General features: G+C 41.8%; 1 protein-coding gene across 6 annotated transcripts in view; it reads right to left on the minus strand.

Moving 5' to 3' along the window:
• The window catches only part of PRDM10 (PR/SET domain 10), a 73,312-nt gene that overhangs the window by 14,762 nt on the left and 41,118 nt on the right, over window positions 1-17,432 (minus strand). For 3 of the 6 annotated variants that reach the window (XM_044997189.1, XM_044997190.1, XM_044997188.1), the window contains 4 exons: window positions 6,457-6,804; window positions 4,339-4,494; window positions 2,344-2,523; window positions 1,083-1,193 (listed from right to left, as the gene is read on the minus strand). In XM_044997189.1, coding sequence (XP_044853124.1) covers window positions 1,083-1,193; window positions 2,344-2,523; window positions 4,339-4,494; window positions 6,457-6,804 — 795 coding nt within the window. The remainder of the gene's footprint in view (window positions 1-1,082; window positions 1,194-2,343; window positions 2,524-4,338; window positions 4,495-6,456; window positions 6,805-17,432) is intronic. The other 3 variants (XM_044997192.1, XM_044997191.1, XM_044997193.1) reach the window with 2 other exon arrangements.

Raw genomic sequence — 17,432 nt, forward strand, 5'->3', positions numbered from 1 at the left:
GCACTACACAACTACTTAGGTCAGGAATTGAGGAGGAAACCCCTATTCAACTGACATTCAAAGGGGAAATGTCATGGGAGGCAGAATGTAATCACCGGAATTGGAATTTGCCTAGGCTACTAGGATTAACATCTCTACTCTTGCTCAAGCATCACTGGGTCTTTAATAACTATAAGGGATCAGCAAGTCTGTTTTAAGTCTAGTTAGAGAAAAACAACAAAGTAACTTTTTATAATAATCTAAAAAGGAAGCAAGCTAAACAAAACTAAAGAAACATTCAGCAAGGAGCGGGATGCTCTTCTAAACCACAGATAGGAGGCATCAGTGAATCGCATTATGGAATAAATAAAAGTCCATATCAGAAACAGAGGTCAATGAGTGGGTCATACTCAGAAAAAGCAGGCACCCAAAGGTAAAGAAGAAGAAGCTGCAGGCTACACAGAACACTGGGAATCACTGGAATGTGGCTAAGAAGTGGAGAGCTCATAATAAAAGGTCTTAGGTCCAGATCCTTCAAGGTAAATAGGTGCCTAATTCCCTTTTACAAGTGCTGAGCACCCACAGCTCCAGCTGAAATCAAAAGAAACTGCGGGTTCGTGGCACCTCTGAAAACCAGACCTTTAGTCACGTGGGCTCCAACAGTGCAAGGCGCTTGTGGTGTGTGAAACAAGCTGAGCCCACAGAAGCTACGAAGTGTGCAACCCCCCCAATTAGAAACTGCAGAGCTACAATTCATTTGCAAACTTAACACCATTAATTTGGGCTTGAATAGGGACTGGGAGTGGCTGGCCCACTACAAAAGCAATTTTCCCTCTCTTGGTATTGACAGCTCTTCTTCAATTATTGGGAGAGGACCACATCCATCCTGACTGAATTGGCCTTGTCGACACTGGTTCTGCACTTGTAAGATAACTCCCTTCTCTTCAGGTGCCAGTATATTTATGCCTGTATCTGTAATTTTCACTCCACGCATCTGAAGAAGTGGGTTTTTTACCCACGAAAGCTTATGCCCAAATAAATTTGTTAGTCTTTATAGTGCCACTGGACTCCTTGTTGCTTTGATTGGTGACTTCCTTACATACCTTATCACAGTACTGACAGAAGTAATCTCTGTTGGGTTTGATGATGGGCAATGTTAGCTCTGGCACCTCCTCTATTTTCATGTCTGGATGTCGCTTTGATAAATGATTCACCTAAGAGAAAGAAACAAATCAGAATAAGAGAATATGCTACAGCTGGAAGCTAAACAATGGATTCTTCTCTAGGTCACAGGGAGTATGGATTCGCCAGTGCAGTGCCCCACCAAAACGTTGCTAACCAGCAGCCCCCCGCCCATCTGATGGCACTGGGGTTCACATCCATTGTGGTCAGTTACTGAAGGTGAACCTAGTCACCCTGCATCCCATTTTCAGTTTCTGTGGCTGACAGACTTGCTATTGGAAAAAGCAACAATATACTCACACAAATTTCCTTTGGTGAATGTTCCTGATACACACTAGTTTAATTTTGTTTGAGCCAGTGCCATGGAAAACCCAGGCGGGGGTCTGATTCAGACTGATTTTTCGCATTACTCCAGAATTTGCTGGCTCCAGGCAGCACTACAGTTTGTGTGTGTAACAAGGTTCCCAATGCACTGAACATCCTTCCCCACTAATCTCACAGGGACGGTTTCCTGAAGTGGCATTTTATTTCTTGTGGGGCAGATACTAGAATGTGCATGCCTGGTCCACATAAGATGAAAAGAGAGTCAAACGCTCCAGGGCTGGGAACAAGGTGTTATCATCAGAAGCCTGTGTAACTCTTTATTAGCAGAGATCACAACCACCCTGAGCCCCTGTGGTGTGCAATACAGATGTGTTTGCACAAGCTTTCCCTCAGTGGCAAAGGCTGGTGAGGTCCCTCACAGGAAGGAGCAAAAAAAAAGAGAAAAGAGAGAGAAACAATAGTGGGGACAGAGGAACAAAACAAACTTCCTAGTAAATAATAGAGGAACATCTGGAAACTGAGTGGTGGAGCCTCCCTGTCCCATCTGGACTATGCAATTGTGTTACTCATCTCAAACTTGGTGCCCAGACAGCACTATGATGGCTGTATTATGCATCACAATGCTTATATACCATGGGGACAGCTAAAAAAGAAAGGAAAGAAACAAAAAGAGGACCCTTTGTAAGAACTGCAATTCCTGCAGTTCTTTCTCAGCATTCTTCTGTTCTAATCACTTGAAATCTACAGGCATTTCTTTACTATTCACTAAGGCTAAATACAAAGCTATCTTATGTAGTAAATCATTCCTAATTGACAAAAGTTCATTGGCAGAGATCTCAAGAGCATCAGGACACTAACCAACATGCCTCTCCTCCGGAAGCCCATCATGCACAGTCGGCATTTGAACATGAAGCTCTCGTAGTCGGTGGAAGCTATCCGAGGCTTGAAGGTTTTGGAGCGGCTGATTCGATCAGCTTTCTTAGCTTCTCTTTCTGGATTATGCATCCTTTGCATGTGCTCCCGGAGCTTGTCTTTCCTCTGTTTAGGACAACAGTCAGAGAGGAAAAAAAAACAATTTTACAGCATTTGTTTGTTAAAGGGGTGGCCAAAATGCATACCACAGATAGGTCCATTCTTGGAACTGTCATCTCCAATGTGGAGCAGGCTGCTACGATATGGATGGAGCATGGTATGCTGGGAACTTTTGCTTCTGTGGGCTGCACCTTCATTATTAAAGAAGCTGACTGGAGAACTGGATCAGTAAGAAGCTACAGAACCTTTCATTTCTAAGTTTATGGCTGGCAGGCACTGAAAGCTGTTACCTGGCTAATGCTAATTCATCGGTCTCTGAGAGATGAGCTGGTGGGTCTCAGTCTAGTTCCCAGTGGCAAAGCGTTCCCATGACTACAAGTTGGCACGAAATGTAACCCTTGATGGCAGAGCCCAACTGCTGACAAAGCTGCAGAGGCCAAGCCCGCCCCCAACCTCTAGAAAAAGTCCCTCAAAGGCAGAGACGAGGCGTGCACCTCCACTGGCTATATCTGGGTAGAGGTCTCAGGCCTGAATTATGGCATTTTTCACAAACACATGCCAAACATAAGGGGAAAAAAACAGAGGGCAGCTGCAGTTCGCTCTGTTCAATGCAAAGATGCACATGCATCCATCTTTAGTTATCTTCCTGACTTCAGTGGGAATCCTACTTCAAAATGATCTCACTCGGTGGCCCACTGTTGTGGTACATTTTTTCCACCCAACCCTTTCCATTTATGCACCTCTGTCCTGCACTCTGCATTATGGTAACAATAGCTACTAGGGCTGATGTTATCCATGCTGTGAAAGGCTTTATAATTATAACAACGTAGTAACATTTTGCACTTTTGCAGCAGCTGTCATCTCAAAATGTTTTACAGGCATTGTTATCCTTCTGAGGCATCATAGGTTCTATATTATTACACCCATTTTACAGATGGGGAAACTGAGGCCTAGAGAGATTAAAGTGACCTGCCCAACGCCGCACAATAAGCCAAGATCACAGCTGGTAATGGAAGTCTGGAGTCCCAACTCTTGGGCAGAGCCCATTGCACAATACTTCCCCCCATAAACAGAGTATTTCTGTCACTTTTCCTCTAAATAACCCTTTCCCTAGGCAGCATGAATGCCATTGTTTCATTTGTCCTTCTAGTTTGATGCTGTGATCACATTTTGCTACTCTTCGTAACTTTTCAGAGGCTGAAGCATCTTATAGTTTCATGCTGTGGTGACCAAACTTACAACATTATTGTAGTGTGGATCTTACCAGAAAACTCTCACACGTGTTTATTAGATTTTTGCTCCCCTTCAGTCCAGTTCAGTTTCATACTGTCCCTTTAAAAATCTCTACAGCAGTTTAATTCCCTCTATTCTGTACTTAGAGTTGTAATGTTAGGATCAGATCTCCATAGCCACTTATAACTTATTTCTCGTGGCTTGTCTGGGATATTAGTCCATTGATCTCAGTAAAAAAGATTTCCTAAACCAAGTAATGGGAAGCACAATGTTGGTGGCACTTTGCAGGAACGCTATCCAACAAATTGACTCTACAAGTGGATGGAAGAATGGACCTGCCCGTTGGTGTTAACAAGCTTATTATAAGCAAGAGCTGAATTGTTTGCTCAGGCTAGAGAGAGTAATTCAAAAACATATGCTGCAGCACACACACTGCATGGAACAGTGCATGCAATCTGCATGCAAACCTAGCATGTCTATTGATGCTGATTGCTTCTGTTTCTGGGAGGACAATCTTGCTGACAAAGGAGGGAGAAAATGCTATTCCGGTATCGCTTTGGGAACACCACAGCCCATTAGATTCGTTACCTTGAACTGCTTGCCACAGGTGGAGCACAGGAAGTCCTTGCGGTCCGAGTGTCGCAGCATGTGGAGCCGCAGCTTGTCGGGACGGCAGAAAGCCTTGTCGCATTCCGTACACTGGTAAATCTTTTCCGAATGGAAGCTGCGCACATGCTTCTTCACCTGGCAGTGAAGACCACAGAGAAAACTCAGGGCACTCAAGATATGGAGCAAACAGACCACGGAACTGTCACAGCAGCTCTTAGCAACACTAGGGGGAGACTTGGTTACTACTGAAGCTCTGTTCTTTGGATAGAATCCATCAGCACAAGAAACTGAACAGCCTTGAATAACAGTTTCCAAGAAAACATTAGACAAAGCAGTTCCCTAGTGGTGCTCTGGAATCCTATTCTCTTGCACATCTGGGAGATGTGGAGATGTGCCCAAAGAGTTTTTAAGAGTTCTCTAGTCTGTCCTAGGGAAACCTCAATTCTTCAGCGTGAAAGACGTGGTTTATCAGAATACTTGGGTCCTGATAATAGCTTAACAGATGCTAACAGCATAATGAATGAATCCTCATAATCTTTGTTACAGATCTGCATGGACACTCTGATCTCCCTAGGAATGATTCTCGAAGGCACCTGCAATTGCATGATTGGGTATTTTAAAGACAATAAAAAAGGATGGTTGATGTAGTGGCAATGGTTTTACTAGACCAACATCTTCGAGTTACACAGTTAGCTGATGCTCATTCCCTCTCTTTCTTTCATTTGAAGGAAATCTGAGAACACAGATTAATTCCTTTTGATCAGAAAGAATTAGGTGGCAGTTACAGAATGCATGGAACGTAGGGAGCGATTCATTTTGAACACCTTCCTGCATGCAGTTTCCTTTGCATGTTTTAGGAATGTCCTCTGCCTCATCAGGTGCACAGCAAGATCTTTAATAAAACAGCTAGTAAGGCTTGGAATTCCAAATCCCAGCACTGAAAAGAACAGGATCTTTGACGCAATTCTTATTTTCCTCCTGCACCATGGAGCCACTTGGTATCTATATCTGCTCAACAATAATTACTCAGAGAAGTGCACCATGATTTCTGATTATTAATTCCAGGAATGACTGGACCTAATTATTCATACAGCAGCATATGAAAAAGTGGAAAGAATTTGGGAACTTTTCCCTTACTAGATCAGTTTAACTGGAAAATTGATGGGGGAGATGGTCATAGCTTAGGTAACTAGCTTATTTTTTTTTCTGCTCCATGTTAAAAGAGGCTGGATTATTTTGGGGTGGAGGGTTGTATTAATAATCCCCCCACATCTTTTCTTCTTTGAACTTTTGGATAATGCCTATCAGTTCCTGGATTTATCACTTGACTTGAAACTGGATTTCCGTGTTTAGTCTCAGGTCCTGGTACCTTAGTGAGATGTATGTCATCTTCTTTATTCATGTTAAGTGTAATGAATGTATGTAAGGTAGGTTTACATTTTTCTCACCGAGCAAGAAAACAGTACTCTAAAATTTCTGCAATGTCTTTCATCTTGAAGGACCCCACAAATTGCACAAAGGAGTTGCATCACCCACCACTCAAACGCAGCTGCTTGTACGGAATGTGGAAATGAAGAGGAATATACTCCACTACAGGAGAAATGAATGGAAGCAGAACATACTGAAATGCTCTGGAATTACTGCCCTGGAGTCAACAGCATTACTCTTGCAGAAAAAAGCCATGGGATTTTAAATATATAATGCATTTTAATATGTAAGTTTAGCAGTTAGGGTCAAGAGTACATTCTGATGTCTACTGCATCCAGGAAGAGGGAAAAACCTGCCGTGCCATGCATCTCAAACAACCATGTACGATCAAGAATGCTGTTTCATGTTGTCCAAAAGACTGCACCAACCACACTACCCCATGCTGGGGTATTGGGTCACTACTGACCAAGAGGGAAAAGTGCCATCTACAAAATGAACGTTACCACTTCCTGCAATGCTGTCAGTTTTCCCATCCACAAACTGATCCTTCTTAGCTTGTAAGAGCATACAGACTTACAGCATAAGCTGGCCTGAATGGAAACAGTACTGAGAAGCATTACACGTGCCACAGACCTGGAAGCCACTGCTTGTGGTCAGCACGGCACTCACCTGGATAAAATCAGGAAAGCGCTTTTTACAGGTGGGGCAGGTGAAATAGCCATCATTGACGTGGATTGCCACGTGATCTTTGAGCAGGTCCAAGCGGTCAAAAGACTCAGGACAGAAAATACAGGAATATGTTTTCTGGTCCAAGTGGAACTTCATGTGACTCTCCAGGGCACCGCTGTTGATAAAACCCTTATTGCAGATGTCGCAGGTCAGAGGGCAGTTCCCCTCCCGCCCATGGAATCGCAGGTGCTGATCCAGCTTGTCCTTCTCCCGGAACGCCTTCCCACACTGCAGGCATTTGAACGGACGGAAGGACTTTCGGATGAACAGATGCTGAAGAGCAGCATTCTGAAAGACACACCCAAGAAAGAACATCAGTGTTTATTATCACATACAAACTTTACATACAAGTATTATCAAATTTAAGTGAGCCAAGATATTGAGCAGTTAAATCTCAAAAGACCCCTTTGAGGTAAAAATGTATTATCTCCAGTCTACAGATGGAGAAACTGAGGCAGAGAGCGGTTACAAGACTTGCCTAAGGTCACACAGTGAGATAGTAGCAGAGCCAGGAATAGAACTCAGGAGCCCTGAGTCCCTGTGCCCTGCTCTAAACACATTTTGACACATAGTTTTTCTGTAACATAAACTCACTCTTCCCTCTCCAGGTGTTGGGCATCTAGCTGATTTCTCAGGACAAGGCTCTGTGTATTTATATTTGTAGATTAGCCACCACATTGAGGCATCTCCCAATTACTCATACGCATTGTCTGTTAGCAGAGCCTCTGGGAATCTGCAGCTTTCGGGGGGGGGGGTGGTTGGTTTCTGCATCAAGGAGAATCAGAGAGATCTGCAGCAGTGGTTTAGCATGGCCCCAAACTAATAAGGCTGGATCAAGTGGATCTCTGTGCTAACCTAAACCTTCACAGTATTATTAAAAAAGAGGAATGGGTGTTTCAAAAGCATTACAGCAGGGCCAGATAGGCAGCTTCAAGAGAAACAAGTAATATCTTGTGGTGAACCCACACAATTCTACCCTTAAACGCACACTGTGTGTGTGCTTGTGAGTGAAATAGAGAAGTGAACACACTCACAGAGAAACACATACAGAGTTCTGATAAGAGCTTTGGTAGAATTTTGTGGGCCAAACAAAGGTATTTGATATATCTAATCAAGCATTAATTGCATTTTTATTCATTACAATGTTTAGACATTAAACTCTATTAAATATATATTTTTAAATTAACTTACTATGTATCTCCTGCTATCATTCTTCCTTCTCTTTCCCTTTTCCTTCACTCCATTTTTCTTTCTTTTGTTCTCTCTTTCTTTCTATTGTATGTTTTCTTCTCTCTCTCTCACCTCCTCTTTCAGTGTCTGTTTTCCTTTGATCTAGTTTTCCTATAACATTTAACAACTGCTGTTTCTTTCCTTCTCCTGCCTTCTAGATTAGACAAATCCAGCGTAGCCTTGCTCAGCTCCTGATCGCTGCTCTGTCTGCTGTAGGAGCAGTCACAGCTGGACTAGCAACCTGTGGAAATAGTTGGTTGCCCAGTGGGCCTGCATTTCAGTAGTGGTTGAGGACTTTTTATGCTGGGTGGAAGTGCATATGGGAGCAGACTACACTGACAAATATGAAATCCCATATTACAGTGCAGAAGACTGAAATGGCCTGGGGCTTCAGCAATTTCTCTCGCAGTGCTATTGAAATCTAAGGAATTTTTACACTCCTTCAAGACAGGATCTCCCTTCCAGTGTTTACTGTTGTCTCCTTTCCACTCAGCTTCTCTGATTTTTGTTTTTTTTTAAATCCACATCCATGCTAGTCAGGGAAACAAGGCTAGAATGCTGCTAGTTACTGTGTTTGAACATGCTTGTTATTAGCATGCTTTAGAGTAAACAGAGAACAAAATTCCCTGGTTAAAACCATCTCCACTCGCCTTTATTTATGGGACTTCTTGGCTGGCATGCGCTGCTACCCTTGAGTCAGTGTCAACCAGCAGATACTGATGAAGCAGGGTTCAAAGCTGCTCTGTCAGAATTAGAAGGTACCTCGGAAGTTATTCTGGAGTACTGGGCTACAGACACATGAAGAGAATCTGAATGGTTTTCTCCACTGTCTAAACTGTAAAGGAGGAAACCGTCCACTCTTTCCAGTAAAAGCAAAATGTAACAGCAACTGTTTATAGAAAACTACAAAACACTATACACACACTATACACACTTCCCTTTTCCCATGTAATCTCAGACACCATCCCATGGCAAGGGAAAATTTCTTGTCACAATTAGAGGATTTTGGAATGTTCAGCGACACCAGTGATTAATTTAGCTGAACTCTCGAGTGCCTTATAATGGACTTCACTGGAGTTGGGAGTCACTCTTATACTGCAAAAAGTGACAAAGAGTCCTGTGGCACCTTATGCGCCAACACGTCTGTTGTCATCACGTCATCAAGTCCAGCCCCCTACATGTCATCAAGTCCAGCCCCCAGGGACCAAATAACCCTAGACCATCCCTGTCAGGTATTTGCCCAAACTGTCCTTAAAATCCTCAAGTGCTGGGGATTCCACAGCCTTCCTTGGAACCTTATTCCAGAGCTTAACTACCCTTGTAGTTAGAAAGTTGTTCCTAAATCTAACCTAAATCTCCCTTGCTGCAGATTAAGCCCATTACCTCTTGTCCTACCTTCAGTAGGCATGGAGAAAACAATTGATCACCGTTCTCTTTATAACAGCCCTTAACATATTTGAAGACTGTTATGAGGTCCTCCCTCAGTCTTCTTTTCTCAAGACTAAACATGCCCCGTTTTTTTTAACTTTCCTCAGAGGTCAGCTTTTCTAAACCTTTTATCATTTTTTGTTGCTGTCCTCTAGACTCTCTCCAATTTGTCCACATCTTTCCTAGTTTTGCACTCAGAGCTGGACACAATGCTTCAGGGGAGGCCTCACCAGTGCCGAGTAGAGCAGGAGAATTACCTCCAGTGCCTTACATGCAACGCTCCTAAAACACACCCCAGAATGATAATAGCCTTTTTTGCAACTGCATCACGTTGTTGATTCATATTCAATTTGTGATGCACTATAACCCCCAGATTCAGCAGTACTACCACCTAGCCAGTTTTTCCCCATTTTGTCATTATGCATTTGATTTTTCCTTTCTAAGTGAAGTACTCTGCACTTGTTTTTACTGAATTTCATCATCTTGTTGATTTCAGATCAATTTCTGCAATTTGTCACGATCATTTTGAATTCTGATCCTGCCCTCCAAAGTGCTTGCAACCCCTCCCAGCTCGGTGTCATCCGCAAATTTTATAAGATACTCTCCACTCCATTATCCAAGTCATTAATGAAAATATTGAACAGTACCAGACCCAGGACTCTCCCCTGAGAGACCAAATCAGACGCACCCTCTGATACCCATTGATCAGCGAACCATTGATAACCACTCTTTGAGTATGCTCTTTTAACCAGTTGTGCACCCACCTTCTAGTCACTTCATATAGACCACATTCCCCTAGTTTGCTTATGAGAATGCTAGGTGGGACTGTGTCAAAAGCCTTACTAAAAATCAAGATATATCACTGCTTCCTAGACAGCTGGTCCTAGTAATCCTGTCAAAGAAGGAAAATAGGTTGGTTTGGAATTTGTTCTTGACAAATCCATGCCGGCTATTCCTTATAACCCTCTTATCCTCCAGGTGGTTAGACACTGATTGTTTACTAATTTGTTCCAGTATCTTTCCAGGTATCAAAGTTAGGCTGACTGGTCTGTAATTCCCCGGGGTCCTCTTTGTTCCCCTTTTTAGCCAAGGAGCTCAAGGCACTTTGCAAATATGAGAAATTACACCTCACAGTGTCCCTGGGAGGTGTTGTTATCTCCCCTTTACAGATGGAGGAACCGAGGCAAAGAAAAGTGAGGTGATTTGCCCAAAGTCACACAAGGGTAGAAACAGAACCCAGAAGTGCTGACTCACAGTCCCCATCTCTAACAGCTAAAACCAATCCTCTTAAGAAACACTGGGCCAAATTCAGTCCTAGAGAAAGCAGGTGTAACTCCCTACGTGCACTTACACAGTGATTCAATCTGTCCCATAATCTTGGGTTTACATGTGTCTATTGTTTGTATAACAATTTACTTCTGCTTTGAAATAAAAAAATGCATAATTTTCCGTTAATTACAGGGATCACATCAGACACGCCATCAGGGGCTCGTACACCTGCACATCTACCAATGTGATATATGCCATCATGTGCCAGCAATGCCCCTCTGCCATGTACATTGGCCAAACCGGACAGTCTCTACGCAAAAGAATAAATGGACACAAATCTGACATCAGGAATCATAACATTCAAAAACCAGTGGGAGAACACTTCAACCTCTCTAACCACTCAGTGACAGACTTGAAGGTGGCAATTTTGCAACAAAAAAACTTCAAAAACAGACTCCAAAGAGAAACTGCTGAACTTGAATTAATATGCAAACTAGATACTATTAACTGTGGCCTAAACAAAGACTGGGAATGGTTGGGTCATTACACCAATTGAATCTATTTCCCTATGTTAAGTTCTCCTCACACCTTCTATGGGCCATCTTAATTATCACTTCAAAAAGTTTTTTTTCCTCCTGCTGACGATAGCTCATCTCAATTGATTAGACTCTGCCTGTTGGTATGCATACTTCCACCTTTTCATGTTCTCTGTATGTATAAATATCTCCTGTCTGTGTGTTCCATTCTATGCATCCGAAGAAGTGAGCTGCAGCTCACGAAAGCTCATGCTGAAATAAATGTGTTAGTCTTTAAGGTGCCACAAGTACTCCTGTTCTTTTTGCGGATACAGACTAACACGGCTGCTACTCTGAAACCAGGGATTTACCAGGAAGTCAAACAGTCTAGACAGATGCAATTCAAATTTCTATCTCCTCCAATACTGTTTCTTAATGTATTTAACCCAAATACTTTATCACAGTGGCAAAACAGATGGCCAGATCCTCATCCAGAATAAACTGCCTTAGCTCCATCGATGTCAAAGAGGCGATGCTCATTACCCCAGATAAGGATCTATAAACAGGCTTTTGGAGACTTTTGTACTCTCCTCTGTTTATCTCTTCGAAGTTTAAAAATCATATTTCTTTTCCTTTTTCAACTCTAAGTGTAATTAATTGCAGAATTTGAAACAATGAAGCCACACACTGCATGGTTGTACATAAGTGTTACAAAAGATCTACCCGCAGTTAAAGAAAACCATAGATAGGGGAGGTAATATCTTTTGTTGGATTTTATAGATAGCTACATCATTCAGATTCCTCACCCACTGCCAATAAGGCTCTTCCTTGATAGCACAGTATGTAAGATGTGACTGAGAACTGAAATGAACAAAGACTTTTAGAAAAGCAGTCAGTCTTGCCTTTAATTTCAGAGCAAAATTCCATTCTCAGAGCAGCCCACTGCATCTTGATTCAGATTTTTCTCCCCTTATATTCATGAATGTCTCAGCAGAGGCAATCAATGTGGACCAATAATGAGGTAAACACCTGTTCACTGGGAACTGGACTGAGACCCATTTCACGCAGGCCAAAAAGCAGCTATAAGATGGCGACGAGTCCCTTCTCCAGTTTCTTCTGATCAGGTTTGATGACCAAGAAAGTCATCAAATTTGAATAGATGATCAAGAAGGGGGAAAGGTTCTGATTCCCAGCTACCAATTCCATGATCCATCCCGTTTCCTTTTTGTATGGTTTAATGGAGCTGGGTGTAAGCCAATCTTTAATTATTAGAAATGAGGATGAGACCTAATGTGAGGGGCAGATTGTCTCACATCTGTGGGATTTTTATACCTTCCTCTGACACTTCTGGTACTCATATTGTATTCGAGACAGAATACTGGACTAGCTGGACCCTGGGAGTGATACTGCATGGCACTTCCTGTATATTACCCTATATGTACAATTACATCATGACTATACCAGATCTGCTCTGGAGATAGTTTGTTAATTAAAGCACTATTGTCAACTAGTGATAAACCTGTATTTTAGATTTTGAAAAATTAAGGGGATTTACAAAATCAGTACATATGTTTCTCTAGCGTTGTTGTTGGTTTTGTGGTTGGTTGGGAGGGGGGGCAGTTGCTTGTTTGTTTTCCATTTAGTTTTGAATTTAAACATTCTCCTTTCACTATATTATAAACTCAAACACTGCAGTAAGGTGCTAGTGCCATGAGAACCAGAAAAATGAAACTGACTGGAAACTTAAGTGATATTGACCAGACTAGTCTCAGCCAAAACTGAGTTATGTGCACAATTTTTGTATGTTATTTTGTTATTTAATGAATGTGTTATTTCTGTAAGTATGCATAAAGATATTCGATGAGCACGTTTTAAAATATAAATAAATGCATAATATTTTGCATTTATATTCAAAGTATGTAAAAAGCAAATAGTAAAAGTATAACTGATTTTTTAAATTATCCCGCTTGTAATATCTGTAGTTGTTATTAGTAACATAGATAAGGGATATTTTGTTTATAAATTAGTTTTATGTTGGCCAGTGTGTCTTTAATTATTGCTACAGAACCCAGGGTGAAATCCTGGCTCAATGACAAAACTCCCATTTGACTTCAATAGGTTGAGGATTTTACCCCCAAAAGTTTCAACAATGAACGTTTGGGAGTCCTGCATAAGTGGTGGTAGTTGTTGAAATATATTTATCAACAACCAAGTGCTGCATTTTTAAAAACTATTTATTTAGAGGCATTAGTATGGAGCTTATCACCACAATACTTGTTAATAGTCATTACAAGAAATGCTAATTTACTAGAAAACTAGATATTTAGATGAATCTGTATGACTGACCACCAAATTTAAGGTAGTTTTAAGGCGGGTCAAACCCAAGGTACTTGAAAATGTTTCTTTCAAATTGCATGCAACTCCATATCAGGTATTTCTTAAGTGGGAACTGTTAAAAGCACTAGACAGAAAGGTTTAAAATATATTGTTATGGTGCACACTCTGCCAGACTACTAAAGCTACTGAAGACTAACAAACTACCAAAATCAGGTACACAGAGGTGCACCAGACAGACTTGAATCAGGTTCTGAGGCCGCAAAGGGACAACCCATTAAATACCCAGCTTAATGTTTTGGATGATTCATTTAAACATCTTTTAAAGAGCTAATTATTATTAATTCCTTGCAGTGGATCAGTCTGAAGGGGACTAAGAGAAACTATGCAAACACATAGTTATTGGGATGACACTCAGTTTTGTGCATGATCTGTATACAAAAGAACAAACACAAGACCATCAACAACGCAGATTCCATCTGGAGACATTAAGCAGAGGTTGCACAAAATGACATGGCAGGCAATTTTGTTTTGTTCCATTAGGGTAGACACAGGATAAAAACCAAACCTACCTGCAGCTCCAACTGAGCAGGCAGCATTGGGGGAGAGAAAAATATTTATGTTATGAAATGGACCGTAAAACAGAAGACTTGACTTTGGCAGAAATCAGTCTCCTGTGGGTCATTATCAGTCAGGGCCAGATCTGGAAGTCCTAGCTCATTCTTCACTTAGGCAAAACTCCCAGTGAGTTTTGGGAGTTTTGCCTCAGTAAGAATGAAGCAGGGAGTTCAGGATTTGCCCTTCAGTTAATAACTGCCTACAAGGAGTTAAGATGTGAGTAAGAGTGAAGATGAAAATCACAGATAACCTTTAAAACACACTGTCTTTCTGCCTTTCATGTTTTCTCAGATAGTGTGTTTATTAAAAAGTATAGAATGAACCCTGCAGAGTCTCAGTGCGAAAGAAATGTGCCTGGCAAGAGGTGGTAGCTATGGGAAGATAAAGAGGTTATGGATGCCAGGATCGGATTGCTGGCAAGTAACGGGTAGTGATTTATTTAAGTGCTGTCCTACTGGTTGATACTCGTCAGAATTTAATAATCTCTTACATTTCCATTGTGCCTTTCAGCCTGAAGGATCCCATTGTGCTTTACAAACCGCACCTCTGTCCTGCAAGCTGTTCTGCATGAGTGCAGGGCGTCATCCACACGGAGAAACTTTCAGGATCAAGCCTAGGTAAGTACAGCCATTTTTTAAATGCATCCAGAGAGTGGCAACTAACAAACACATTGGATGGTGCACAACAGTGGGTAGGAAACATTTATTTTGGCCAAGGACGATGATATAATCCCCAATGTCACAGTTCAGGGCAACTGCACCTGTATTCTCTGCCTATGTTTCAGCAAGGGCACCCGCTGGCTCCTCTGGCCGTCACCTCTCTTGAAGAGGCATCTCAAGTCCTTCTGAGAGGCTATTTCCAGGCTGAACAGTTCCCTGCCTTCACCATGTTATTCCCAACAGAGACAGGCTGCTCAAGCTGGCCTGCTGGCTTTCTCTTCTGAGAGGGCTAACAGTGTGACTGCCCACAAGTATAGTTACCACAAAGCTCTGTTTATGCAAGCCTCTTTTATTCTTAAGGTAAGAGCACTACAGACAAAGCACATTACAAACAATAAAAGAACCTACACACATGCTAATAGGCTACCAAAGATCCCCCCCAACTCTAAAATGGGCTCTGGCAGGAGCAGTCCTTCAGCATCCCACCAAGGTTTCAAGTTCATCACAGTTTCATTTCAGAACAAGCACCCAGTCTTACGGTGCCTCATTAGGCCCAGTTCCTCCAGCCCTTCCCTGAGGACTGGGACCTGCTGTGGGCCAGGGGTCTTGTCTAGTCATGGGATCAGGAAGAAAGCCCTGGGCCTGCGTAAAACCAGACTAATTATCCGAAAGTCGTTTCTTTGTCTGTTGGTCCCTGAAAAATCCAGTTTGAACTAGTATATCCGAACCTTTCCAGGAGGGAGCTTCAAAGAGCTGATAACCAGAGGAATTACATTTGCATCCCCTTCCTCCTCGAGGAGTTATATGCGATTCCACGATGACACATAAAAAAGTGCATTTTTAATACAATGGACCCCGAAGATATTAAACCTAATTCAATAAGGTTTAAATTCATTCAGTAAAGTTTATCTTAATTCCATACGGTTTGTCCAGTATATTGTCAGTCTGTCACACCCTACTCTGACAAAAAGTGTCCCATAGGATCTTTAGTGTCCACATAAAACAAGGCAGGACCTCAGTGTTTAAGGTCTGATCTCAAGTCTCCTGCAGAATAAACTCGATGAACTCTACAGAAGAAGACATGTGTTGACCCTACCAGGATTTGAACCTATTGTTCCAGTGAATCTCAGTGTTTCAAACTAGAAATATAACCCATTAAGCCATTCCCTCTGACTTATAGCCTAAAAATAAATAGCCTTCTTGGTATGTAGATTTGTACCTTCCCAAAACATGTAGGATGGTCCTCATTTTGACAGGTGATTTCCAAATGCAAGCCTTATATTTATATTGATTGTTGTAACACTGTGTTATGACAGCTTTGTATCTTCGCCATGTGATGTTGCACGAGTAAATGAAACAGAAAATGTCTCAAGAGAATTATTTACTTCATGGAATACATTAAAAAAGATGATGTCTACTTCAGGCAACAAGTTCTAGAACTGCAAAGGCAAATCAGTGCCAGAGCTGTAAACGAGAAACCCAAGAGAGGAGTGACAGATATATCTATGTACTTCCTTCAGTGTGGACCTAATCCAGCCCCCACTGAAGCCAATGGAAATCTTTCCATTGACTAATAAGAGGGCTGGATCAAGGCCTACATGCATACTGCCCTCTACTGGACACATTGTCAGCCTTGCATACGCATAGATTTATGTTACTATGCTTTTCTCAAGAGGCTGCATCCTACAGGACGATATAAACGCTAATGCAATGGTACAAGTGTGAACGTCCATTGAGAGCTAGTTTATTATTACTGCGTATTGTAATGCAGAAGTCATTTTTTGTTATTTAAAATACAAAGGATATTGCTCCCCTTTGCAGATGCCAAAGAATCGTGTCATTTCTAAAGAACGTCAATTCATTGAACAAGGCATCCTCAGTTACATCTAGGATGCAAATGTCTGAACATATGTAAACGCTTTATTTTATTTTTAATATTACTCATACTCCAGGATACCTTTTTATGTTTAATTTCAGAATGCAACAGAAGGAGACATAGTAAAACTGAGGTTTGTGCCTAATAAAGGCTTGGAAAAATCACACAAGGCCTCTTCATGATAATTATTTCTTTTAAATCTTTGCCTGGAATTTGTTTGCCTGAAGAGGGGCAGTCCTACCATCACCTCACGCTTTATTCCTTTCTTAGAAAGGTAGAAGAGGTTCACCAAGCTTGATTTATGAAAATAAAATTACTTTCCTGTCTTTTATATAGTTTCTCAACTATCAGGTCAAGACACGCGCCAAGTTATTGCTGTTGAGTAAGAAATCCTATCTAAGTAATCAGGGTGACTTACAGCTAACCTAGCTCCGGGTCCCAATGGGTAGCCACAAATTTTGTACCCGCTCTTTAAAAATAAATGACGTCTTACATATTTGAAACCATAACTTGGGCTTCCCTTTGGTGGTTTATGACATTTCCTAGCCACATGCTGTGATAACAGGGTGCAGTGAATTGCACGCACACATTGGAAGAGTGAGTTCGGACAAACCGTCACAGTACGGTGTGAATTTTCATGGTTAAAATCTAAGGCTGAATGACAACTGCTCACAGTCTAACATAACCTAGGCAGGCTCTATGCAATCATTCCATATGCAGTTCTTCCAATGCCCCCTTGAGTTGAAGAACCTCTGCTTTGAAGAACCAACATCTCTAGGGCTCTGCTAATCAAGGGTTGTCAAATGTGCCAATCTGCAAGGGGAGCTGAGGGAGGAGATCTGTGATGCAAACATGTCACTGAGGAATAAATAACAACCACACTCATCTCACTTGTGACCCAAACTCAAGTTTCCAGGAAACAGGCTAATGCATGAGACAAACCAAGTCAATCTCTTCCCCGTTACTTCCAAACCAAGAGTGAGACCT

The sequence above is a fragment of the Mauremys mutica genome, chromosome 22 (assembly GCF_020497125.1).
Source record: "Mauremys mutica isolate MM-2020 ecotype Southern chromosome 22, ASM2049712v1, whole genome shotgun sequence".
NCBI classification, from domain to species: Eukaryota; Metazoa; Chordata; order Testudines; family Geoemydidae; genus Mauremys; species Mauremys mutica.